General features: G+C 42.7%; 1 protein-coding gene across 2 annotated transcripts in view; it reads left to right on the forward strand.

The window, feature by feature from the left end:
• Positions 1-25,202, forward strand: part of LOC102021163 (cadherin-related family member 3) — an 87,474-nt gene extending 62,272 nt beyond the window's left edge. The window contains exons 10-19 of one of the 2 annotated variants that reach the window (XM_005409033.2): positions 586-688; positions 4,958-5,056; positions 8,834-9,066; positions 12,904-13,075; positions 14,600-14,841; positions 16,031-16,230; positions 17,327-17,346; positions 17,454-17,518; positions 18,991-19,039; positions 24,705-25,202. In XM_005409033.2, the coding sequence (XP_005409090.2) occupies positions 586-688; positions 4,958-5,056; positions 8,834-9,066; positions 12,904-13,075; positions 14,600-14,841; positions 16,031-16,230; positions 17,327-17,346; positions 17,454-17,518; positions 18,991-19,039; positions 24,705-24,856 (1,335 nt within the window). In that variant the 3' untranslated portion in view covers positions 24,857-25,202. Of the gene's footprint in view, positions 1-585; positions 689-4,957; positions 5,057-8,833; positions 9,067-12,903; positions 13,076-14,599; positions 14,842-16,030; positions 16,231-16,836; positions 17,283-17,326; positions 17,347-17,453; positions 17,519-18,990; positions 19,040-24,704 lie in introns of those variants that run through there. The other variant, XM_005409034.2, reaches the window with a different exon arrangement.
• The last annotated feature ends 2,650 nt before the right edge of the window (positions 25,203-27,852 follow it).

Consider the following 27,852-nt stretch of genomic DNA (forward strand, 5'->3'; position numbering starts at 1 on the left):
TTTTTTGGTACCCAGAATCAAACTCGGGACCTTGTGCTTGCCAGGCAGGCACTTGTGCCACTGAGCTATATCCCTGGCCCTAAGTTATATTTTTATGGTACTTTATCACTTATTCAAAATATTTTATCTGGAAATATTTTGTCCAGGACAAAACTATTAGCATGCAATGAGGACAGGATATGGCCCATATCTTTCTTCTACTGTGCCAGGATGTATTTTCACAAGTAAGCTCCTCCAGAAGGAATCCTAACGTCCCTTTGTTCCCTCAAAAGGCATGCTTTGTGTGTGAACCTGTGCCAGTCTCGTGCAGATTCTGATGTCATCCCTAAGAAATGAAAATGGCCATGCATTTTCTTCTTTTGGGATGATTTATTAAAAGACGTACATTAAAAAATTTGGTCTTGCCAGATGTGGTGATGCATGCCTGTGATCCCAGCACTTGGGATGCTGAGGCAGGAGGATCACCATGAGTTCAAGGGCAGCTTGGGCTACATAACGAGTTCACAGCCAGCCTAAATCACATACAAAGACTGTCTCAAAAAAAACTTTTTTGGTCATTTTGCTGAAGCAATGTCGCTTTACAAGGTCACCAAAGAGCTGGATTATGAAGACCCTGAGGTGGTTGCAGAGGACCATACCTATGAAATGAGGATTGCAGTATTTGATGACATGCAGCCCTCCCATACAGGTAATCTCGACAGACTACTGAAGGAATCCTAGGAGCCTATTCTTTACACTGTTCACCTTGGGGTTTAAAACATAAATACCCATCACATTTGGGACATTTTGTTGAGTTGGGCAAAAGGCGAAGGGGAGAATTAGGTGGGCTTATGCTGGAAATTTTCGTTAGATCTGGGAAGCTCTTTTCACATTTTAGCGGCACGGAAACAATCCACAGTTCTTACACACAGCTCTTGAGAGAGGTCTTTGAAGTTAAAAATGGGTAGTGGATATACAGACCCAAACCATATGCTTAATACTTTCCTTTTAATAAAGCTAAATGCCTGTCATTGGATGCTTTAAAATGTTATTTGAATCATTTTGTACTATGTAGAGATGGCTTGCCTGGTTCTGTAGCTCGTACCCATTCTCAAGGTACAGAGCACGGTCCTCTCCCTCCCACGGGGTCTTCTCAGAGCGTCCCACCATTGTGGGTCAGCCTATGGTAGAAAGGGCTTTGGTGTAGGGAGAGTAAGTCCACCAAGACTGAGTGATCATAAAGCCCTTGGCAATTGTAGATTTAACAGTCGTAGTTCTGCTAATTGCAAAGCACTCTTCATCATCAGTACGTATTTTATTCATGTGCCATGGATCCAGGGCACAGAACTGAGGACGTGAGTGGCTTAGCCAGCCTCCCAATGCCTTTCTTTGCTTATTGTTACACACATCAGAACACATACTAGGTACCCGATGGGGTCATATTCAACTACATGTTATAATTCTAAGGGTGACCTTGTTGGTTATAGAGATTTTTTTTGTGAAATATAGAGAGTGTCAAAACTCAGATTTCATGGTTCATGTCAAGCATGTCCAGTACTTGGAATGTGTGGTGCCTCTAAAGGACAGGTGACCCAGCAGATGGCTGGCATCAGTGATCCTGGAAGGTGTGGGTATTGGGTGGTAAACATAGGGCTAGCAAAAGGCTTGGTAAGGAGAGACTAGAATATGGGTGGAGTTTGGGTCTCCTGGGAGGACTCTGCGTCGTTGGTGGTAGGTGCTTGTGTTGTTGTGTTACAGGGTTCTGAAGTTGGATCTGGGAGTGGTGGGCTACAGTGCTTTATCTTCCATGGGTACAGAAAGGTGGAACGGCGGCACCTGTTGATAGGTCTGCAACCAAAGGAGCTTAATGCTGAACTTTAATTAACGTGCCTAAATCTCTTTAAATCTCTCTTGGCATAAGAGTTTTAATGGGGCGAGGCTTAAACTGGTGACTTGCAGAGTCAGATGGCCTGACTCCGGGGAGCAGTGATGTGTAGGGAGCAGGAACCCAAGCACAGCAGTTGCAAGTGTTCCGCTGTGTGTTCTCTGTTCATGCAAAGCCCTTACATAGTCCTCCTGACCTTTGAGGCTGGATGCTTCTTCTTGTGGCCACTTACTCTGATGATCTAACTAATCAAAAGAGAATTTTCCCCTTTCACTAAATTTGAGACTTTGCCCACCTGGAGAGGGAAAGAAATCTCTCACAGTAGTAAATTGACATCCTCTCTGGTCCTCACGCGGTCCTTACACTCACAGCAACTGCTCATAAAAGGTGCTTGTAGTACTGCATATGTGGTGTAGTCTATTTTTATAGGCCAGCTAATTAGCACAATTTTGGGTCATTATGGATACAATAAAGATCAAAGTATGGCAGAGCTGTAAATGGTACCAGCTTTTGAATCATGTAAATGGGGTTTATTGAAGGAGCGATACAGCCTTTAATTAAATCACCTGACATGTGGAACCGCACTCTAAACTTCTTTTGGGCTTGTGGGCACCTTTGAGACTCAGATGAAAGATGTAGACACTGTCCTTTGAAAAATGCAGATAACAACACATGTCAAAATGTAAAGAAAGCCACAGATTCCCTGAAGTAAAGTTCTGCAGATATCAGGTTAAATTTTCTAGTTTGACATCTGTGGCATAGATATTTTAGGATGAGCAATACATAGCATTCTTCAGAACATGAGTTCTACAAGATAACTTACAAAAGGGGATTCCCGTGATCAAATAAACTTGGGGAGTGATAGATACCCACAGATTCAAAATATGTAACAACCTGTTAGATACTCTAAGAAGCCTTGCCATAAAAGACCTTTTCAATCTTTATTTAATTTGGCATTTTGTACTTGACACACTCCTATCCTAGAGAAGATATTTTGGGAGATATTCCCTGGTACAGCTTGGTCCAATAACCACTTTGTGACCTTTGACCACAAACAATTCCATAAACTTTACTCTCTCCTGTGAAACTGAGACAATAATATCAATGTCAAGCCAATGTCTTGCACAGTAAATATTAATTATTATTTCAATTTTATTAGAAATGTTCCATGTTTGCAATTTGTTTGTCATATGTTTGAATATTAAACTCTTACTTTTTTTCACAGCTCTTCAATATGCTACTGTAGCTTTTGTCAGAAAATGTAGACTTCCTTCTCTATAATGTAATGTACAAAAATCTGGCTGACATGAACCAAATGTAATAACTACTTTTAAATTAACTTTTTATAGTTTATAAATCTCCTTTGGGCATAGTCTCATTTTGACCTCACATGCATATGGTAATGGAGGAGGTTGAAATTGACGTTTTTCCTTTTTGATGACATAACGGGGCTTCTGAGAAGCTGAACTGGTTAAAGACTACAGAGCATGTGTTAAAGCCAAGCACTGGATGTGATCAAGTGGTTTTCTTGGTCTTTTTCCACATAACCTCTAGGTAATACGTTGAAAGCAGAATATAGACTGTTAGGTGCTAGGGTGAGAGTGACACCCCAACAAACTGGAATGGAGGAGTTTGTACCTGTGAAGCTACAATAAACTCTATTGTGTAAAATGTATAAATATGCATTTATATATAATATATATGATATATGAATATCTCTTATAGGAGATGTAGTATATTATATATTTTTGACTAAGTTGCTTTAGCTAGCACTAGAACTTGGGTTCTTGCAGACAGAGTCTGGGAACAGGAATCATTTGGGGACAGAAAATCCCATTGTTTCAAAATCCTCTGCTAAAGTAAAAAGTAAATCCACAAATTGGGAAAAAATTTTAGCCAACTGGCCCTTGGACAAAAGACTTCTATCTAGAACATATAAAGAATTTTTAAAAAGTCAGGCCCCCCAAATTTAAAGGCCCAGTCCAAAAATAGGCATCTGAGATGAATACACACTTCTCTAATGAAGAGATAGTAATGGTGAATAAATACATGAAAAAATGTTCAACATCATTAGTCATTCGAGAGATGCAAATTAAAACAACACTGAGATTCCATCTCACCCCAGAAAGAATGGCTGTCATCAAGAAGTCAACCCATACCAAATACTGGAGCGGTTGTGGGGAAAAAGGAACCCTTCTCCACAGTTGGTGGGAGTGTAGACTGGTGAAACCACTGTGGAAATCAAAATGGAGATTCCTCAGTAAACTAGGATTAGAGGTCCCATTCAACCCAGCTATTCCCCTGCTGGGTATTTTCCCAGAAAAACTGAAAACATCATATCATAGCAATATATATGCACCCATGTTTATAGCAGCACTGTTTGTAGTAGCTAAATTGTGGAAGCAATCCAAATGCCTATCATCTGAGGAATGGATAAAAACGTTATGGTATTTTTATATAATGGAATGTTACTCAGCTATAAAGAAAGATAAACTTGAGGCCTTTATAGGTAAATGGTCACAACTAGAGATCATACTCATAAGTGAAATAGATCAGATCTGCATGTGTAAACATTGTATGGTCTCACTAGTGTGAGAACCTGAAAGAGTGAGTAAAATCTGAAAGGTACAGTATATATTGGGAAAGGGAAAGAAATTGCTCAAAGGAAGGAACAACTGGGATGAGGGACAAGACAGAAGAAAGAGAGAAGGGAAAAATATCTATATAGATATACACAGGATAGTTAAGATAGTTGTAGTACCGCTTTCTATTACTTTATTGAAAGGAACAGTTAATGTTTAATTCTTTGATCAGTCTTACATGCCTATGTTTGTTTATCTGACTAAGCACTTGGAAGATATCAATATGTAATACAACCACCATTGTTAATTTTCTATCACCTTGTCTGAAAATATGTATTGCTTATATTGTTTTTATGTTATTTTATAAATGTCTGTGTGTCTGCTAATATGTTTTCATTCTTTTATCTTTAAAATAAGAAAAATCCTTTGCTAATTCTGTACTGTGGGGGCCAGTTAACTTGCAGAATACAACAAAAACCACAAAGCACTTATTCACTGTTCATTTTTCCAGTTACTGTCACAATCATTGTGGAGCTTGCTCCTGCCAATGACTTCAGCCCTGTGTTTGAAGCTGCACACTATTCATTCTCGGTTCCGGAGACATCACAAGGTGAGGTCCCTCTTGCTTCTGTGACAGGAAAGCACCCCCGAGGAAACACCTATGTAAATGAGGGAGCAACAGGAAAATAACAGGGAAACTTACAAAATCCAAGCAGGCAAGGGAGCATCCACACCGGCCGAGAACAAGGTGGTTTTCATTGGTAATGCCCTCAGAGGGTTATGCTGGTGTTTCTCAAAAGCTCCCTTGAAATTTCATGTAGGTCTAGGATTTTTGTAATGCAAAATTACTCAATATTAACTTTTTTTGTTTATCTTCCCCTTTGGCTTTGAAGTAGGTTCAAGGGTAAAGAAGTGAGGACAATGTGGTCATTATCCACACAACTTAAATCTTTCAAATATCAAGGAAATCAAAATTTTAGATCAGAAGTCAACATAATGGACAGGGGTCTCTTGTAGTCAGGAATTAGATATGAATTAGATCAGATTTGTTAGTATAGGCAAAGGAACATTAGATTTAAAAGGGGCACAAAATGTATATAAGCAAAAAAATAGAAGGGGCCGCAGAGGTCATGTGTACTGTTTTCTGTCATCCAAGAGAGGCACGTGTTCCTTCCTTAGCATCTCTGGATGGTGAATCCTGTAGGCTGGACTTTAGAATTTCAAGAACTGGGACCAGTTTTGTGTTGGAGTCAAGGCACGCTGGCTTGCAAGAGCGTTGCATTGGTGCTAAAAGGCTAGGAGTGCTGGAGTCAAATAGGACCGGGCTCAAACCTGTCCACGCTACTGTGAGTTGAGTGACATTAGCCAAGCCACATAACCTGCCTGCATGTACCTTTGAGTTCTCATCTGTGTAATGAAGATTCCAGTAACTATAAGTACACGACACGTGCTAACATAGTCACGACATCATCACCAATAATAATAATAACCGCACACACTTACTGACTGCCTGCACTGTACAGTGTACTAGCACCTTTGTCTTGTGTTTTTTTTAAAGCACTCCTTGACATTCCCCACCAGAACGTGTAAACCGAATGAAATTAGAGGAATGCTTTTTTTGGAGATATTTATTAGAGGAGAAAAAAGCTTTCAAGTCACTGGAAATTTGCTCTAAGAAGGAAATGGGAAGGTTAGAACTGCTCTGAAAATGAAGTCTCCTCAAAATATCAAACATTTAGCCTATAGACTTTCAGGACATTTAAAAAAATCTGTTAATGTGAAAATCTTTTTTTCATGCTAAGCTGATTACCACAGAGCCTCTGAGAGTGTGGTGAGAATTACATGGAGGTTTTCCGCTAACAAAATAAAGGGGTTCTACAATATTTAAAGTAAAGTGTTTTTTTTCTTTCTGATGTGTGATGAGCTGACAAAGAGTTTCTGGGGGGAGAGGAGGCATAGGCAGGAATGTTTCTTCATCAGTAGTGACTTAGAAGAACACACGCGAAAATTAAATCACAGTGGGTTGCAGGTCGCAGAGGAAAACTCATTTCATTTCATATAGTTTCGGATGAGGAAGTTTGGCAGAGTCACATAATTGCTCTGTTTTAAAATTCGGCTAAAAATGCTCAAGAGAGCATTCAAGTTTATTGAAAACCTGCAGAAGAACACACTTAAAGGTTTGCTGAGCTGATGTTAAATGTGAAGGTGATGTCCCCCCCTTACCCAAGGCTGTGTGACAGAGAGGGCGACCTTTACCGACAGCCTCCTGTCTGCGGTTTTGCCTCCGCTGCAGCGTGCTTTTCTTAGTAACGATACTTCCACGGTGACGTGGTGAACGATATGCTCCGGAGTTGCCGTACGTGGCGTGCTCTCTTTTGTGAATGTGCTTTCTCTGCTCCCGGTGGCATGAGTCATATTTGGTGCCTGCGTGGTCACATATTACCAGAGGCTGGAGAGGATGCCAACAGAGAAAGAAATTCTCTGAGGTCGAGGGCGTGGGAGCGGCACATGAAATGCTTTCTTCATAATTCTGTATTCCTGATTATTAGCAAACAAAATGTCCCACATGTGCGTTGGCTAGCTAGCAAGCCACTGCATGGTGGCAGTTCACTGCACGAAGAGGTAAACATCTTGTGTTGGAGTTTATAATTTATAAAGCAGAAAGTGATTGAGGGTAACCAAGCATCTGTAATATATAACCATAGGATGCTGTATATCTCACAAGTTAGAATTGTGCAGAAATAACCACTCATGCAGTCCATGAAGCTGAGAACTAGCTGGGCTGTCCCTCTGATCTTGGGTAGGTGTGCCCAATTTTTAGTTAATCTGTCTTGTCTTGGGCTGAGGGACTGGGAGTCTTGGCCCAGCCCTCTTCCTCCAGCAAGCTAGCGTGGACCAGGGGAGAGAGTGTAAAGATTTTGGGTCTGCTGGTGCAACCAGTGCACTACATTTATCTTTCTTCTAAGGGGTTGTTTGGGGCTGCTGCACACTATAATTATAGTGAGGAGACTTAAAAGTATGGACTGTAGGCCTCAACAAAGAAGGAAATCGTGTTACCTGCAGGAAAATGTTAAGTGAAATAAAGCATTTCAGGAAGCTATATAGACCATGCTTTCTCTCTCTCTCTTTTTTTTTTTTTTTTTCTCGGTACCAGGAATCAAACTCAGGACCTTGCACTTGCCAGGCAGGAGCTGTGCCGCTGAGCTAAATCCCCAGCCCGACCATGCTTTCTCTTATATGAGAAACCAAATAAATGAAGGTGTGAATGAATGAATGAATGCATACGTGAGCAATTACAGGAAAATAGGAGGTGGACTTTTGGAGATGGGGAAGGGGATGAAGGGGAGGGGAGGGGGCAATACAACAGAAGAAGATCAAGATACATTAAGTGCATACACAGATTTACCAAAATGAACATTGCCATGCTGTATTACACACGTGCATTTAAAAAAAGGTCAGGGCCCCCTGCTGTAATCTCTAAGAATAGTATTACAATTATAGAATGCAAAAAGAAATCCCTACTAAATGTAAAATGGTACAGTGGAAATAATTCACGAAGGATAAAAGAAGTGAGAAATAAAGTACAAGAAATGATACCTAGAGGATATGGAAAAAGCTAGACACAAATTCATATCAATGATTATATTAGACGTAAATGGATTTATTCACTAATGAAAAGAAACACACTGAAAATGAAAAATAAAAGAAATGTGGTCAGCAGACACGAAATTTTGAATCCTTGTTCTTTCTCTATTAGCTCCGTGACCTTATTTCTTGATGCCATAGGGCCTTGCTTCCCTATTTGTAAAATGGAGTCATTAATAGAACATACACCATAAGAGTGTGGAGACTATTCGGTAGGAGAAAGCATGTAATAATAACAAATTCTGATTTAGCATTTGCCATGTACGAGGCACTATTCTCGGTGATTTCCATATTTTAGCTTGCTCACTTTGCATGACAGTCCGTATGGCGAATACTATTATTGTTCCCAGTCTGCAGATGCAGAATGTGAAGTCCAGAGAGGTTACAGAATGGTCTCCTGAGTTACATTGGCAAATGACGGGGCTGAGTTTGGGGACCCAGGCACCCTGATTTCAGAGAGTATACTGTGAACCTTATCTGATGCTAACATTAGCACAATGCTAAGATTAAGCTGAGTCTTATTATTACAAAGTTATTTTAAACATATCAACTCTTGTACCATGGTTCCAAGTGACAGAGAACTCTCAAGCTCTCCCCTGTACAGTGGGAGTCTTTAAAGATATTCCATGTCCACCAGGCTTCAAGTTATCCCTTTGAGAAATTGACACTACTTGGAAAACAAATGCATGCTCCACTTCTTAGCTGCGTGAGAAGAGTGAACCTTATAAAATTTTCCTGGCAGCTCTCTACAAAGTTGGAAGAGTGACCGCCACTGATGAAGACCACCCACCAAACTGTCTGACCTACAAGATCGCCAGCGGAGACATCCAGGCTGTGCAAAGATTCTGGATTCACCCTCGCTCTGGAGTGCTCGAACTCACCACGCAGCCAGACTACGAGTCTGTGAGGCAGTACAACCTCACTGTGGAAGCTGTGGACTGTGACAGGGCCCACCCTCGCACAGCAGTGACCACTGTGAGTGAGAGACCCGGGCTTCGATAAAATAGAGTTCGGCTATGCACTTCTCACTTATTACAGTAGGAAAGGCCAAGCGATAACAGAGAACGGAGCTGTGCATGATTTTCTCTATCTCCCAAGCGTTCTATGTTTAGTTACTCTTCACTTTAAACATTCAAGGTAGGCAATGTTTTAATCATTTCTGTCCTACCGATGAGGAGCCTGAGGCACAGAGTTTAAGTAATGTATTTATAAGGTTATAGAACTGGACTCAAACGCAGGCCGCCTTGTGTTGGGATGTGATGCTCACAATGAAAATAGTTTGGCATTGAAAGGAGGGAAAGTGTGGTTACCTTTGAATTATTCCAGAGAGGTCAAATGACTCTAGAAAAACTCCAAGAGTGAATTCTGGGGTATGGTTATGAGGGATGTGCTGTTAATGGCTGTTGTAGTCAGTGTTTACAAGGAAAACAACACAGGAACATAATTTATAGGATTATTTTATAGTAGTCACTCAAAGGGTGAAGTACAAGAGTTGAGGAAATCTGTCCACACACTAAAGACCTAAAGAATACAGCTGAGGGCCTGGATCTCACGGCAATGTTGTGTGTGAGTCCAGCTGAAGACCTAGACCTCATAACAATGCCCCCACAAGTCCGACTGGAGGCCGAGAACCCACGACAATGTCTTATGCAGGCCTGTTTCATGGATCTGCATTGGGACAACCCCAAGGTAGGAGTGAAGGATTACAAGCGCCCCATCTGGCCGAATGGGTCACTGTACATTTTCTCCTACTATATGGAGCCCCCTGACTTCCTCATTCTGTGTTTATTAAGTTTTCTGCATATGGCAGTGTGAGGAAAACATCAGACCCAGTCACGACAGCAATTAGGATGACTTTTACAGGACTGAGATACAGTCACGAGGCTGTGATCATGTGTCTTGGGTGATACCTGTGAGAGTAATCTTTATGCCACAGTACCTGTGGCAGTTTTTCCTGTAGACATTTATGAACTCCCAAAGTAGTATAGGATTATGCCACTTGCAGTGTTATTCACTTATTACAAATGAGAAGAAAGGAAAGAAAAATTAATGAAACCACAAAAAATTCAAGCAACTCTGTGCCTATAAAAAGAATTTATGTTCTGCCTAAAGATAAAGCGGGACCTTGTTCATTCTTTCTCTCTTTTAATGAGTATTTATGGAGTGTTTGAGTATAACATTTTGGTTTACAAAGCAGTGGAAGACACTGCATATGCCTTCAGGGACCTTAAAATTTTTATCACATGCAAAGTTTAATAATATATGCTGCCTGCCAAGTTGATGATGCAGAGGAGTTCAATGACCAAGTTCAGAAAGGGGAGCTGGGTCTTTAGTCTCCACAGCAGAAGGACCCACCACTGTCACCAGCAGCAGCAGCAGCAGCAGCAGCATCCACTTTGTAGGAGCACGTACTGACGGCCCGGCACTGTGCTGTGACCCTGATTACTTCATTTTATCCTCAATCCCATTCCAAAAGCAGTTTCTGAAACTCTTTTTAACACATGGGTTTAGAAGTTAAGTACCATAATTTATCCAAGGTTATTTTGCTCAAAGAGGTTGGATTAAGTCTACACACTTGCTCACTGTCCAGCACCCACATTCTCTCTCCCACCCTGCAGCATATTCTGTCATCTCTGCTTTAGGAAACACATCCCAAGTCATTCCACTCCTCACCCATCAACTCCTAAGACTCTGGTTGGGCTGCCACCATCGCTCGCCGGGTGTAGGGCAGCAGACTTGTAACTAGACTTCTCGTCCCGATTGGTGCTCCCTGAGGTCTATTGTTTGCACAGGGTCTGGAGTGACCCCTTAGAGAGACACATCCAGTCTCCTCAAACCTCTGCCTCAGCTTCCATCACACTTAGCGAGGCCCTAAGGTCATTCCCAAGGTCCATGGTGCCTGCATGTCCTGGGTGCTGGCTACCTCTTCATCTTTCTGACTTCAATCCAGCCACACAAGCTTCTCCCTGTTTCTCTCACCGCCAGCCCTGTAGTGCTTATCCATGGCTCACACAATCATTTTAGTAATACCCCTGCCCCAGAGGAACCTGTTGACTAGAGCCCTCGCACTTGAAGTCTCAAGCAATCCATTTGGTCATCAATAGGGGAACAGGTAAGTAAAACACAATACATATATACTAGGGAGTGCTAGGAATCAAGAAGCAATAGCAAGCTGGGGGTAGTGGCGCACATATGCAATCCCCACTATTTAGGAGGCTGAGGCAGGAGGCTCACAGGTTTGTGTTCAGCCTGGGCAACTTAGTGGGACCTTGTCTCAAAAAAAAAAAAAAAAAGAGGGGAGGGGAGTGGTATTGGGAGTGTAGCTTAGTAGTAGACTGAGGGGCTTGCCTACCATGAGCAAGACCGAGGGACTGGTCCCCAGGCCTACAAAACAGACAAATAAGCAAAGAGCAAACAAATTTTACAAACACGGAGCACACATAGAGGACACTGTGTGAGAAAAGTTGGAAGCAGGAAAGACCTATGGTGCAATATCATTTATTCAAATCAAAATTATACCACCCAATTATGCAAGAATACATAATTGCTTAAGGGTATTTATCAAATAGGGCGGGCAGAGAGGCAAAATAGCTCTTATTAGCCTGTCTCTGTGCCCTTAACTGCACAGTGCCAGCTAGCACGCGAGGCTGCCTCGTGTACTTACGTGTCCATGTTTATTGCACAGGTTGTAATGGGTTGGGGACTTTTTCCACATCAGGAGTATAGCATCTGTGTCTCTGTCAGTGTTTAGCACATAATAAATGTTCAGTAAATACCTAATGAATAGATGAATGAATCCTGCCAACAAGTCCTAAGAAGGTAGGGATTAAGGGATTCAGATATGTGTACAGCTGCATAAAGAAAGGTTAAGTCACTTGTTCCAAACATAGGAGCTGAGGGCTGGAAGACCCAGCCTTGAATGAAGATTTCTGTCCTAGCACAGAGCTGTTTCACTATATCACAGAAATCACCCTGCAATCTATCTACTTATCATATACAAATGCCTCACATGTCAAATGAACACAGAGCTGTATTCAGTCTATTAAAGTAGCATTCGAGATGGAAGGATTCCCAAGAATTTAGCTGTGTTGTTAAAACATTACAGAAGACACTCCAAAAAAGATAATACCTGCAAATGCAGCACACCAGGGAGCCCTCTGGGACTGCTGCAGAGAGAGCTCTTCGCCATCTGCGAGGTGGCCCCTGACCTCTGTGGGCTGACTGGAGTTCAGCCATTGACATTTTTAAATCTGTGATGTTTTGATGCTTTTCTGCGTGACCAGTTTCCTGGCTTGTAGTATTGTAATTAAGAAAACGGTGATAACAGCTCCTAGTTAAGATTGGGTCATACTTTCAAGTAATTGTACCGTTACCCACACATATAATCAGTGCTCGAGAGATTGGCGAAGAGGAGGCCCTGGAATAAGAGAGAGGACGCACGTTCAGGATGTGCTTGCACTCAGTGTAAATATTTAAAGTGTTCAAGGCATTCGTTGTTAGAGGCCCCGGTCTTCAGCTTTCCTTCTGTTATATTTACATAACTTGTGGGTTTTCCAGGGGCTCATCAATGAGCCCAAAGATCTCCCTAACAGCTATCCTGAACGTCACAGTGGGCCCGAAATAATGAGCACGGCCTCGCTGACTTACAGCCGGGATCCGAGTCTGCAGGGGCAGCTCAGCACACTGAGAACTGTAGGTTTCTAATTTAGTGATTCTCAGGGGTCTGTGTCGACCCAGATGCCTCCTACTGATGCTGCGTGTAAATAGTCAGAGGCTGCGGACGTGATGCAGCTCTTTCCTCTCTGCTGACAGGTCACGGTTGACATTGAGGATGAGAACGACGAAGCGCCTGTCTGCCTGCCCTATCGTTATAAAGGAGTCATTTCTGACAATGTTGTTGCCGGAACAAACGTCAATGGCTTCCAACTAAGCTGTCACGACAGAGATTCACAGGATTTCGAAATGCGCTTTGAGATAGCTTCTGGTGGATGACTTTATTTCTTTTAATCAAAGCTTGTGTCAATTCAACGCTAGTTGTTGCATGTTAGGCGTGATATATAGCCCTAGAAATGACTGTGTTTATGAAGGTAAAACTATCTATAGAATGGAGTTTCCTCAGGCAAGGCGTCTTTTCATGTCTACATATCCAATTTAATTCTATAATGGAAGTGTCTGTGACTGCACAGATATTTTCACCACAAGATTTTGGATTTGCATAAGAAATATATACTAAAGGTTGCACTGAAACTCACTGGGTCTGCTGTCCAGGGTGTTGGTCCAAAATAGTAACCATCCTTTTGTCTGATTATCCTAATAGAAGCTCACTAGGGTAGGTGTTTTTGACTCTGCTATTGTTGGATTTACATAGATTTATGTTGCTTTCCTGTCCTCTCGGAAGGCGTTTATTGGAGACCAAGTGTGCGCAGGCGCTGCTAGGAAGGGGTACAGAAGCACCCAGTGCAGACACGGATTTGGACTTGTGGCACTCACTGATTGTTAAACTAGTAATAACATTAGTGATTAAACAATGATCAACTGTGATAAGCTAAAGAAGCTACCAGGTCTGATGAGACAGCATTAAAAGGAGACCTATTTAAAGTGCGAAAGTCAGATCTATCTGAAAGAATGGAGCCTGGAAATCAGTAGACATTGCTAATTACCTATGAGGACTAGTTTGGTGCTGAGAAGCTCCATGAAGAAAGGTACCATGAACATTTTATTAGCAATGATGTGCTGTCTTGGTTACTTTTTTTCTCGCTGCTGGGACAAAATACCTGACGCCCAAATTTAAGGAAGGAAAGGTTTATTTCGCTTACAGTTCGTGAAAGTTTCAGTCCATACTTGGCAGATTATAAGGCAGAGTGGCACATGGCAAAGAGCTACAGCTCAGGGCGGCAGAACACAGCTAAGCAGCAACCACACACCAGGGAGGAATGGGGGAGGAACGTCCTCAAGCACTCTTTTCCTCTCCCTTACATATGCAAACTATCCACTCCCGGGCAGGTGCAGCTCTCACATCCATATTCAAACTCTAATAGCCTGCCCCATGGCCGTAGGAGGCTTTGGGGGGACACACAGACATAAACCATAACATGTGCGCATGGCTGAGGAGGATGTGAACTCGGGAAGGGCTTCGTGGGCTCTGGTAGTCTATCTCATTTGGTACTGATAGAGACCAAGTTGAAGGCGAGAGTCACACTGCTCCGAGAAGATACACAGGGGGAAGCAATTAGGCAAATAATTAGATAATAGTGTGAGCTCTTCCGGCCACATATGGGAATCCAACTCATTATCTTAACCTTTAAAACATTTCTTTCTAACCACTTATATTTATTGCTTAGTTTACCTCAATTTAATTATAAGCCATGTATAGATATGGGAGTTTAGAGAATAAGAGCCATCTTACTTATTTATACAGACTGTGTTATAATAGCAGCATAAAATAGTTTGAGGACACCATTCAATGTATCTTAAAATCATACTAATTTTTCAACTATTCTCTTTAAAGGAAATGAGAACCATCATTTTGGATTTGACCCAACGCGAGGCTCAAATACTCCAAACTTGATTGTGAAGAATCCTTTTAACTTTGAATCTGGAGCTGAACGGCAGCGGCAGTACCATCTTGTGGTGCATATAGTCGATGATAATCTGAAATATGGCAAATCCACCAAGCCCCGGACAGGCACTGCTGTTATAGACATCTATGTGATAAGAGCCACTACACCATCTCCTCCAACCAGTTCCGAAGTAAAGAGTTACAGAATTTGATTCGGTTCTCTGTGTGGGAAATACTCTACTGTGCATCTGAGCTTCATCTAGAAAGGCTAAAAGGATGAACCTCTGTCCACATGCCTTTCCCTCGGGTCACTGACCCATCCAGCCCCTGGACAGCATGTTCCAGTGTGCACCTATGAATATAAGCTATGAGTGGCAGTGAATTTGTGCTAAGTGCATAAAGCACATAGAGGATCCTAAAGAAGATAGTTATATCTGAATTTTCTGAAAGTCCTGCCCACAAGGAGGGCCCACTACTCAATGAGTTCTATCAATTACAAATATCTACAAGTTGGCACCTTCACGGGGTACTGTCTAGCAGCCATGCTATGCATATTAGCGATGACCTGTGATGTGCCAGATTCTGTACTGTGTGCTTTATATCCACCATTGCATCCAGCCTTCAGTCCAGCCCTGCGAAGTTTAGCAGACCCATTAGTATTTTATTTTTTAAAAAATCAATATGCAAAGCCTCATCAGCATTCGAGAACGGCTTCTGAATCATCCAAGATAAAGTGTGTTCAGTAGGCTGTATGCTGTATTTTATTGTTTTCTTTTTTTTGGTGTGTGGGGGGCATGGAGACAGGGCCTTGCTATGTCATTCAGGCTGGCCTTGAACTCACAGTGTAGTCCAGGCTGACCTGGAACTTGTGGTAATTCTCCTGCTTCAGCTTCCAAGTGCTGGGATTATGCCCAGTTCTTCTATCTTTTCAAATAGAAGCATTTTTAAAAATTAGTGTTAAATCTTTCTGCCAGAATATTTGATTTTTAAGAGCACACTTTTCTCTCAAGCTGTACAGAAGGGTTAATTAAGTTTAGAGTAAATAAGAGGGCTATGGAAGCTAAAGTGACCTCAGGTACCATTTGTTCCAACCTTCATTTTATGAATGAGAAAACTGAAGGCAAAGAAGAGAAATGGTTGGTCTGGGTCACAGAGTGGCACTGCATGAACTCAAGTCTTTACATTCTTGACCTGGTGGCTTTTTCATGTTATGGTTTTTTTCATATCACCTGCAGTGTTTAAAGAATACACAAGGTTGAGTCAATACTCCACTGTCTGTATAGGACTTTGGCACTGTACTGATGTCACTGTATATAAACAGATGCTCTATGAGAACGTGAGAATGCTAATGCTCTCTTTGCTTTGATATAATTTTCCCAGCAAAGAAAAGGCCTGACCATTGTGTATACAGCTGTTAACACGTTCAAGTCCAGCGACTGGTACGTCCCTTTCATCCTCACCCTGATGGCTATTTTCTCCGTCGGATTAGTTTCATGGCTATGTCTCCTGCTTTGGAGGTACAGAAACATTATGGAATGCTGTTGGACAATGGCCGAGAAGGTCTCTAAGCCCGTGCCCAGGTATCTGATTTTCTTTCTAAGCTTTTGCTGTAAAAACCTAAAATCAGTGGAGATTTGGGATTTCAACCCTGTGGGCTTCTAAGTTGGCTTTCAAGAAACAGAGATAAATATTGCAGTACAAAACTCAGTAATGTCTTTCACCAATGATCCGAAACCTACTGCATTCTAACAACATTTAGGGAGCTTTCTTTAAACACAAGTAACAGTATATTGTTGAATTATACTGTAAAACATGTGGCAGACTTTCTTCAGGAAGAAGTTTTAAATTTAAAAGAAATTTAAAATTAGCCCATGTTTACAGTGCATGATCATTGCCTTCCTTGTGGGAGTGTGTACGTGTACGTGACACACCTTAATTCTTTTTTGTTTGTTTGTTTATCCTGGTTTTATTTATGATTGCCAGAACCTGAAGCAGCCAAGATGGCCTTCAGCAGGGGAATGGATAAAGGGTGGTACATCTATTTTTTAAAAATTTATTTTAAAAATAAAAGAAGGAAAACATATTAACAAATAGACATTTGACACACCTTAATTCTTTCTTTATCTCCTTCCCTTCCCTTCCCACCTCCACTGTCCGTGTCTTGCTCCCCTCCCCTTTGGCAAAAGATCTGTCTCCTTGTCAAACAAGTAAGTCTGCGGGCAAACAAGCAACCAACTCCTCATGTTATTTTGATGCAAGACATTTCATGGACAGGTGTTTGACAGCCGCTGGGAAGTAGCCTGGGGATTGGTGAGAAGTCCAGGTATCCTGGCTGCACACGGAAGCAGGGAAGAGAGGCCAAAGCAATGAACCGGGTATCAGCAGCTTTTCACGCCACCCAGAATAGCTCTCTAGGGCACAGAGTACCCGGACTTCAAAAGAGCCCTGGGAATTAAATTTTTATTCATTAGGCAGAATTTATTTATGGTGCAAAAAAGTGGGTGGTGATGATTAAAGAAGACCGTTTTATTATTTCCCTGTATATATAGCATTTCTTTTTTTCTGGGCTAAGAAAGATGTTATAATAGTCACATGCTGAGCATAGAATGAAATTATTTTTGAAACAAGTTTTAGCAAAATGAAGCTGATATTTTGTCAAATTTTCTTTTTATACAGAGAAATGAAATATATTGCAGGTAAGATACAGATTACTAATTACAGCATGATTATGCTTGAATTGCATGATTTTTGAAGAAATGCCACTCAACAGACACCTGGCTTTTATTTATTTATTTTTAAATAGGAGATAGAACTCAAAAGGAAAAAGCTGTCACAGGAAGCAGAAGTAAAAAATTAGAAGTCTTAACAGTAAGTGCATTTTGTGGTCTCTCTATAGTAAGTTATTCCTGTAATTACTGAGCGATGAAAATTTCTTCTGTATCAGACGGTAAATCTACTTAAACATCATAAATAGGAAATAAAGTTATTGTAACTTCTCTGTTTCTGCTGAATTTGTGTGTATTACAAAGTTGGAATTCAGTCTTAGGATTTGGCTAGGTCAAAATTTGCCTCAAATATTGTATGTACGTGCAGAAAAAAACAACTCTAGACAACTGGAAATCCAGCATTTTCACCACTACTTAAAAGTAAAAACTATACTTGAAAATAAATTATGTATGTCATAGAATTGAATAAGTTGTTCAGCTTTAGGGTTTTTACCGTTGCGTATGTAAACTGTCTTCAAATTGGAATGAAATTGCTGGGGTAGGAAATGAAAGGCTGGGGTAGGAAAAAATAAATGCATAGAACAGGAAAGGGCATTCTAGTCTTCACCTATCAGGTTTTCTCTGCACGTGCTTCCTGCCTGCCAAGAACACCTCTGCCTACCGGGTCCGCACTGATGCCAGTAGGGTCTGGAGGTGGCTCTCTTTCAGTGCTTGCTTCCCCTGCCTCTGCCTTAGGGAGAGGACGTCACCTTACCTAGTGTTACTTTGCTAGGGCTCCCATAACAAAATTCCAGACCAGGTGTCTCAAAGAACAGGAATTGATTCTGTGCAGTCCTGGTGGATGCAAGCTCAGTGGGTGTTGGCAGTTTGGTCTCTTCTGAGGCCTCTCCCCTTGGCTTGCTGACGGCCACTGTCTTGCTGTGGCCTCACATGGTCTGCGAGAGGGGTTGGCCTTGTCTGGGTCTCAATCGCCTCTTCTTGGGAGAACACTGGTCTCCTGGAGTTAAGGCCCACCCACGTGACCTGACTTTATTAACTCTTTAAAGGCTGCCTCCAAAGGTGTGACATTCTGAGGTCCTGGCGCTTAGAACTTCAACGTAGGAAATGAGGGGAAAGAGCAGGAGTCTACCAGTGATGGGGAACCTTCTAGAGACTGACAGCCAAACCGCAACCCAAAGCCCACTTATTTACCACCAAGTGCCAAAGCTGCAATTAAACCTGAATATGGAGGTTTCTGTTTAGAAAAAAACAAAAAACAAAAAACAAAAAACAACTCATACATTAACATCTTCTGTCTTAAAAGAGAAACAAAGAATATGCTGTGTACAAAGGCTCATCACCACTGGTGGAAGACCCCTCAGATAGGCTAGGAGACTTCGCATCAAAATAAGGCCCTGTGACAGAGGTCCCGGAGGCCAACTGGTGTGGGGAGTGGGGTTGGCAGGACATAGGAGTAGCAGGAAGTTTTGGTCCTGAGGCTGCTGACCCTCTATAGATGAGACAGATGAAGTAATTAAAAGAAGTCGACTGCCCAAATATAAAACACTTGCCAAAAGTAATTTTACTTAGCTGACTGACTTGTTGCTTACAGCGTGTGCTTTTTTGTTTTGAAAGGAAACCATTGTGTATGAGACCGTGTTTGATGGAGAAGCCATTGACCCAGGTATGGTATTTAATTACTGTCTTATTTACTTTTCTCTCATTGCTGAGACAAAACACTCGACTCCCAGAGTTAAAGGGGAACAGGTTTATTTAGCTCAGAGTTTGTAGAGGTTTCAGTCTATCATCAGCTGGCTCCAAGGCAGAGTGGCATGGCAGAGGGCACCACAGAGGGGAAACAGTTTGTCGGGGGCAGAAGATAGTGAAGCAACGAGGAATAACCACAGCTTTTTCTGTCCCTTTTATCTTATCCAGGCTACTTAGAGCAGGCAGCACTCACACCCTTAATCCTAGTGCCCTTGAGCCTAGCACTGCACCATGAATCAGTACTAGTATCACACGTTGTAGATCCAGCCACTCTGAAAAAAGCCCCACCTCTGACTGCATGAGGCTTTGGGGGACATCTAAACACAAGCCATAACAATTATCTTTTGAGTTAAGCCCATCCTGGCTATTTGGATGCTAGAACTGTATAAATAAATCGCTTGTTCATTATGCTTTAAAAATGAGACTCTGTCCTAAGGCAAGCCATTTTAGGGCTGGGCAGGTAAAATTAATGACTACAAGGGACCGGATGAAACTGCATTGAATCACCCAGGGCAACTGATGTTGGGGCCGAGCACCATCACTCAGCTCCATCGAATTCCTTCCCTATGGGAATGAGCCTTCCTGAATCCGGAGCTTCAGGAGGAGCTAGACATTCATGCTGTTACATGAAACCTGCCTCCATTTACATAGAGGTAAAATGAGGTCAATTAAACTCCATTTTACAGCCCAAATTAACTGCTCCCATTAAATATTAGTGTGCACCCAACTACCATGAAACGTACGACCTTAAAATAACTACCATTTCACTATAGCTTACTCTGTTGCACATCAGGAATTTGAACAGCTGTCACCTGGGCAATTCTTTGCTTCATGTACTGTCAAGAGTGGGTCCCTTCAGCAGTATCAGCTTGCTGCTGGTGTGAACTTTGGGGCTTAAAGTGGTCCCACCCACAGCCCTGATGTCTCAATTGGGGCAGTTGTTGGGTGAGCTCAGCTGGGTCCTGCTTCTGTGTAACCACACGGGGGCTGAGCACATTCCCCAAGGAGAAGGTGGGACCTCAACTCACACTATCCACAGACTAAGTTGTGAGTTCCCCGACTATGTCACAGAAAAGCACTTCAGGATGTATCAGTGGGAGGAAAGTATGTTTATTAAGCACAATTAAGGAAGAACAGGCAGAAAAGGGGAGTGTGGGCTCTTGAGTGATCAGACACGTTGAGTTCAGGTTGGGGTCTCCTGTGGTCTTGGGGGAGGCCTTCAAGACAGGTGATCTAGGGAATGTGTTCCTCCCGTGGGTCAGGTTACCCTTTTTCGTGAGCTGCGTAAATTATTTGCATGCATTTGAAGTTGAGAAGTAGGCTTTCCACTTAGTGCTATCTGCTTCAAGGTCGATTTGTGAATCTATAGTATCAGAAGAAAAGCACTGGTGAAAATTCTAGGCACAATTTGCAGTCTTCTTGTAACTTTAAGGCTCTTAAAATTTTTTTGGAGCAAGTTTTCTGGAAGGGAAGAAGGTACTGTAACCTGAAGTACCTTTGTGTCCTGAAGCTGCAGTATTTCTTAAAGTATAATTTTAAAATTATAATCTCTGTCTCTCCTTTCTCCTTATTACTATTTCTTCTCTTCTGCTTTATTGGTTTCCTTGTGGTCCACTGGCCTCCTAGCAGGTTAGCTGGGCCTTGCATATGGCCGCCGGGATCTCCTAGGGAGAGTTCTGGAGACAGGAGGGAGAGGTTGCAGGATTTTGAGACCTGGAAGCTGAACAGTTGGCCTTACTTGTGCCACATCCTGTTGTAAGGGGCATAAAACCCACCTTTCAAGACTCAAACTCAAAGAATTTGTGGCCATCTCTAATCATCCTCAAATCTACACATGAGTCATGGATTTGCAAGTGTTGTTCTAAAACGTATCTGTTATAAGTTCAGAAATTGCAGAACAGATCGTATCTGCACTTTGTAAAGCATTTCACAAGTTTTTCTTTTTCAGTGCATTTCTTCCTTAATGGAAGAGGGAAAAATAGAAAATTTCCAGAAATTTTGGAAAAGCCTCAGACATAAAATTAGAAGATGAGGGTTTGAGTTTTGACACAGTCACTGTCTCTTGCTGTGAACATGGAAGAAGAATTTAACCTCTTTCCACCTGAAAAGCTGAGCGTACGGCTGTGGGTTTTCTCTGTTTCACAGGGGGTGCTTATGAACTTTCAAGATGACTGTGATAAATGTAAAAATCACTGTATAAAATGTCACTCCACATGGGGTGTGCATCACAAAATACTCACCGGCACCATAACTGCACAGGACACTTTTCTTTAAGTTAATTCTGGACACCTCTGGATATCGGCATGAGATTATTGATGCTTTGTCACCGACTTCCAGGGCTCCCTTAAGAATGTCGCCCCTGTAAAAATATTTTGTTAAATTAAAAATGTACTACTTATATTGTAACTGGATCTATGTTAAACAGTCTCCTGTGAATTTCATTTTCCAGGAATTCAATCAAAGTGTAAAAGAACATTTATGGGGTGCTCCCCTATGCCTTAGGATTCCTATGTTCCTACAATGGGAGCACCATGATTGTCCTCATGCTGTGGCCCCGGAAGCAGAGGCTCACATGGTGGGGTCACACGGCTTTCTTTGCTCCCAAAGAAAGAGAAGAAAAGACAGGTGGCGCTCTGGAAGCCAGACCAAATCCTAGCAGTGGGAGACAGGAAGCTGGGGAGGAAGCAGTTGGGTTCTCCGGTTTGGCAGCTGTGTGCCCCCACGCAGGCAGCGTCTGGTGCCAGGCTCCGCAGTGGAGGAGGCAGAGCAGCCTGCAGCAGAGTGCTGCGCCCATTTCTTGATCCTTTTTGTACCTCTGCTGTTATGATTGGAAGTAATTAAAGTTACCGCTTGCCATTTCTTGCTTCCCTCTAAAATTAGAAAAAGTATGTTCCATAATTCTTATTTAGTGCTTACCATGTACCGAGCTTGTTACAAGCTCTTTATAGTTATCAACCTACTTGATTTTTATTGTATTGATTATATAAATGACATCACATTATGCTTCCTAGCTTTATTTTTAGATGTGTGCTTCTGCGGCAGTAAGTGTGCCCCCACTCCTGTGCAGCCGTGGCCACTGCTCCGCCTCCAGAGCTTTTCCTGGGGCCCGCTGGAACTCTGCTCGGAGACAGAGCAGAGTTCCTGCTTCCTCTTGCACTCAGCCTCTGGCGGCCACCATTCCGCTTCTGTCTCTAGGAATTTGTTTTGTTTTGTTTTGTTTTGTTTTGTTTTGTTTTCCTGTACCGAAAATCGAACTTGCGCTTGCCAGGCAGGCGCAACCTTGCGCTTGCCAGGCAGGCGCTGTGCCACTGAGCTAAAAACCCAGCCGGGATTTGACTTTTCTAGGCATTTCCTACAGGCCAAATCATCCCATAGTTGTCCTTTTGTGACTGGGTTTAGTTCACTTAGCGCAATGTCTATAAGGTTCACACAGGCTTCAACAAAGCCAGAATTTCCTTCTGTTTGAAGCCAAATAATATCACTTTTTACGTGTGTGTCACATTTCATTTACATATTCAGCCATGTATGGACTTTGTGTCATTCTCCTCTTTTTATTGAGACTACTGCTACTCTACACCCTATTTAATTTTAGCATTTTTTTCTTTGCACATTGAAAGAGTCTACAGATAAATGTGTACTTGCAGAATTATTACAAGGTATTTTTAGGTTATTTCGAATATCAAACCACAGCAAGTATTTATGGAGTTCTTAGTATGGTCAAAATGCTTTCACATGAAATTTTCCTTCTCACAGCTGTTTATGAGACAGTCTGTGTTATTACGCTCATTTTATGCAAAAACAGAGAGACCACGTATTTCCCCCAGAATCACAATGGAGTAAGAGGAAAAGCAGGATTAGAATCCAGGCAGTCTGCTATAGAAACCTTCATGCTTGTCACTGTTATTCTTGACTTCTCTTGCCAATGAATAGCCTGGTAGAACCCAGAGCATCGTCAATGACCTGGCTGTGAGTTCTTCCATTAAACCAACCAATCAACCAACCAACCAACCAACCAACCAACCCACAACACAGCTGTACATGATCTGATAAAGGGGATAGCTCCTGTAGATACCCTCTGCTGATTCACTGCTTGGCCCGGCCTTGTGGCCTTTCGTTTCCTCAGTGCCAAGGATAAGTTATTGGGCTTTTGGCTTATTTTGAGCCTGGACGTTGGATGTGTGATTCAGCAATTAGTTTTCAAGTTCCAGCATGAAATATTAAATGGTGATCTGGATTCCTTTGGTGGTTTGGATTTTCCTGGTGGAGAAAGCATCTCCCACTCCAGTGTGGTATCCTGACTGAAGTCACTATTCAGTGAACGGACTTCTGTGGGCTCTTCAGCACAGCAGTGTCACGTGACATGTAAAGAAGAGTAATGTTTCAGACGAAATAGGTGTAGCTGCGTGGGTTGGGTTTTACCACCATGCATCAGATGTTCTGGGCCACCCAGAAAGTGGTGCATAAGGTGCTGTTTGGTCACAGAGGTCAATCAAAGTGACATAGGTCCTGGCCCCGGACCCCGGGTCCTTAGCATTTAGAGCTCTGTAACCAGATGGGATGGATTCAAGTCCAGGTCTGCCACTGGCAGGTGGTGTGGCATTGCAAGTTACTTAACGTGTCACTGCCTCAGTTTCCTCCTTTCTGAATGTGGCCAGTGATACACAAGCACAGCACAAGTGACCTTGCCATGTAGAAAATACTCTAAGAGTCACCTGTGATTATTGCTGTCACTCTTTCCATGAATCACATCTCAGTCACCTAATAAACCATCAGTGGTTGACTTTCTCTTACACCAGGCTGCCCTTCCCTGTTTCTCTTCTCTTGTATCCTAGTTTCATTTTTGTATTCTGTGGAAGTTTATAAAACCTCACACAACGAGAGAACAGTCTTCTTGAGGGTGTGCATGGGGGGAGGACAGTTCAACATATTCTTTTAAACTTTTACTTTAAAAATAATTACCGATTCACAAGAAAATTACCAAAAGTAGTGCAGAGCTACTGTGTATTTATCAGCAAGGTTCTCCTAAAGGTAATACGATTCATACCTGTGGTACATTGCCCAAACCAAGACAGTGACATGGGTAGGACGGAATTTATTAGACCATAGATTTCACTTTTAAAAAAACCTCTGAGATAAGTGTGGTGGCACATACCTATAATCCCAGCACTCTGGGAGGCTGAGACAGGAAGATTGCACGTTTCAGCCCAACCCAGGCAACTCAGTAAAAAATAAAAAAAGAGCTGGGGATTATCTCAGTACAAAGGCCCTGGTTTCAATCTCCAGTACCACAAAAAGTATCTCTATTGTTCTATGACATTTAACCCACTGTATAACTGCTATCACAGTCATGATACAGAACTGTCCCTTCCCGCAAACACACTCTGTGGAGGGCGATTTTTAGTGCAAGGGAAATTACATGCTTCTTCCTTCTGCTTCTAGTTTTTCCCTAGGAGGGAGAGCACCACTTGAAAAGATAAGCTTGGCACTTGCCAGCCGTATAGCAAATGCTCAATAAACAGTTTGTGGGATGAATCAATGCTTTGCAAGCTCATTGTAATTCACTCGTCTGTCTTCCCTTTCAGTGTCCGGGAATGTGTATGAATACAACAGCAGAACGGGAGCCAGAAAGTGGAAGAAGCCCCCCAGGCACCAGGAGGGGCCCTTGGCCAGCACAGACTCCCTCCCGGAAGCTCTTCCTCCTGAAGAACTGACATCCCTTGCAATTCAGGTGTGAGGAGAGCATGTCCCGGTGTTTCTGATCCTGTCTGTGACTCTTGTGGGTGGTTTTATCGCATGATGTAAAATCAAAGCTTAGATGTGCAGGTCAGCTGCTTTGTGCAATCGCCGGGTTCAGAGTTCCGGCAGAGGGCACCCGGTGTGGCGCACTGTGAGTCTCTGGATGTGTTTTGCTGAAAACTAGAGGCTGCCTCTCACGCTCGTTGTCTCGCTTTGCCCAGCGCACTGTTCGCCGCTTTAGGTCAGAGACTTGCCCCCGGCTCATTGCTGCCAGCCCAGCGTGTACTCGGGGCAGAGTGGGGAATCCACGCTTATCTGGTGAATAAATGCATTTGAACACACAACTCTTCATCCGCCTTTAATTCGGGTTGCTTATTCTACCGTGACCCACAGAACGGAAGTGGGGTTATCTTTAGAAAATAAGTTTTTGAATAATACAGGATTTTTCAGCAATTTTCCAAAGTGTCATTGATCTTGCTTTTAAAAGTCTTCTTACGGCTCTGTGGAGGATGACTACCTGAAACTTTACTTACTAGTGACTCGCCAAGGGAAGGTCAGAAGCAAGGGTTCGGAGACGTGCTTGCGTAGGTAAACACATCTGAGATGCGCGCGGTCCTTTCGCAGCCTCGTTCCTGGGCTCTGGTGGATCCCCGGCCGCGGCAGCTGGAGGCCCCAGCGCTGTTGGTGGGAGTCCAACATGGAGTAGCATGTGGGATAACTTTTTTTAAAACAAATCTTATCTAGAGTAAAATACACAATGAGCGCTGAACTAATCTTCACATCAGAAGGTACTACGGACCTGAATGACAAGAAATGCTCTGATGTTCATCTCCCTTTGTGCAAATACTCTGAAACAATTTCTTCTCAGCCTGGGGACACCTGATCTTCCAGCAAACGCAAGTACCTGACAGTAAACAGGGTCGTTTATAACTGGTGTCTGCAGGAGTGTGTCAGACCTCAGGAGGCATGACGTAGAAGTCACAGAGGATTTGAATTTGGGCTTCAGACAAGTCACTCATTCTCTGAAGTTCAGTCTTTCTTCTAGAAAATGCAAATAATCATCCTTGCTCTCTTTCTTAGCTTCTACTTATTTATTTTTTTTTGTGAAAACCAGTACAAAGTAACTGAGATTCTATGCTTGGCCGTGCTTTCTAGCCAGGAAACTGTGTTAAAATGTAAAATAGGATTAGTTTGGTTAGGTCAAAACTGGTGGCTGTGAAAGCAGGGGCTTGGGACACGGAAATTGGCAGGGTCGCTGCAAGGGTCTAGGCCAATCTAAGCTGCAACTGCTGGCGAGGAACTTCCTAATGTGGGTGGAAAGGCGTCCTGCCTTTGTCCAGGCGAGAGACCAAAGACTGGGACGTGCTTGCTGTCTTCTCTTCAGGAGTGCTCTCTCTGGATCAACTTCGATTTGGTGGATATAGGTGTATGAGTCTTCATCTGCCAACACCTGAGTGTTCAAGAGAGAAAGCACTTAAAAACTTGCCTTTCAAAGTCCGCCTCGGGTCAATTTGTATTTGATTTGCTTGGACCAAAACCAACCAACCAACCAACCAACCAACCAACCAACCAACCAACCAACCAACCAGCAGAGCAAACAAACAAGCAAATATCCACCCTGATAAGTTGGTGTTTGTTTTCAGCACCAATACAAGTAGGTTTCCACTTGTTTGGTTGCTTTAGATCTCTGCACTGAACATGGCAAGTGGACATTTGAGCTGAAGACGCCCTGGGGTGGCTCGGGAGGGAATGAGGAGGGCTGTTCTGGGCAGGGGCCTCCCCTGAACCCCGCACGCTTATCTGTGCTGTGCTGAGAAGCTCCAATTCATTAGTAATGAGTAAGTTAGTTTCCAGAGGCCCCCACGGCAGATCACCACAGATCCGGGCTGGAGTGCTGAGATGCGGGGCAGGCAGGCTCACTCCCTCTGGAGGGAGGAGGGGCGGTCTGAGGCTCGCCTTCCAGCCTCTGGCTGCTGTATGCCTCTAGTCTCTCTCCCACCCTCACAGCACTCGCTTCTTAACGTGCCTGCCACATGACCCTCTGCCTCGCTGTTTTTCTGTTTTTGAATTAAATGTTAATTTTTATTGGTACATGTTTGAAGTATGTAAAGATTGCATTCCTGTGGGGAGCTGACGTTTGCACAGAACACGTCTGAGCTCTTTTTCATCCTTTTTCTCTCCTCTTTCTCTCTTCCTCCACCTTTTGGTCTCTATTCCCTTTGGCAAAAGATTTACCTCTTGTTTCCTTCTATCTATCTATCATCTATCTATATTTTGCTCATTAATTTCTTTATACTTTGGATTTCCCATATTAGAGAAACCATATGATATTTAAACTTGTGAGTCTTATTTATTTCACTTAACATTATGGTCTCAAGTATATCCCTTGTCCTCTGTATGATTCAAGTTTATCTTGATGGCAGAGTAGTATTCCATTATCTATTAATACATTTTAAGCTGGGCATGGTGGTGCATGCCTATAATCCCAGCACGTGGGAGGCTGAGGCAGGAGGATTGCTGTGAGTTACATACTTCAAGGCCAGCCTGGACTACATAGCTAATCCCTGTCTCACACAAAAAACAACCCCCACCACATTTGTTTTATCCATTTACCTTTTGATAGACCTAAGGCTACTTCCAAGATTCAGCTATCATGGGTTGTGCTGCTATGAATATGGGTATGCATATTCCACTAAAATATGACTTCTTTAACTTCTGGGGGAAGATACATAGAAAGGAAATAGCTGGGTCAAATGGAACGTCTACTTTTAGTTCTTTGAGGACTCTCCACACTGATTTCCACAGTGGTTGCACTAGTTTACACTCCCACCATTGGTGTAGAAGGTCTGCTTTTCCCTCGGCAGCCTCACCAGCATCTGTTATCATTTGATTTCTTGGTGATGCCATTCTTTCTGGAGTGAGATGAAATCTCAGTGATGTTTTAATTTGCATTTCTCTAATGGCCAGAGATGTTGAACATACTTCTTCAGAGAA

The sequence above is a fragment of the Chinchilla lanigera genome, unplaced genomic scaffold (genome assembly GCF_000276665.1).
Source record: "Chinchilla lanigera isolate Chin_1 unplaced genomic scaffold, ChiLan1.0 scaffold00116, whole genome shotgun sequence".
Lineage (NCBI taxonomy): Eukaryota > Metazoa > Chordata > Mammalia > Rodentia > Chinchillidae > Chinchilla > Chinchilla lanigera.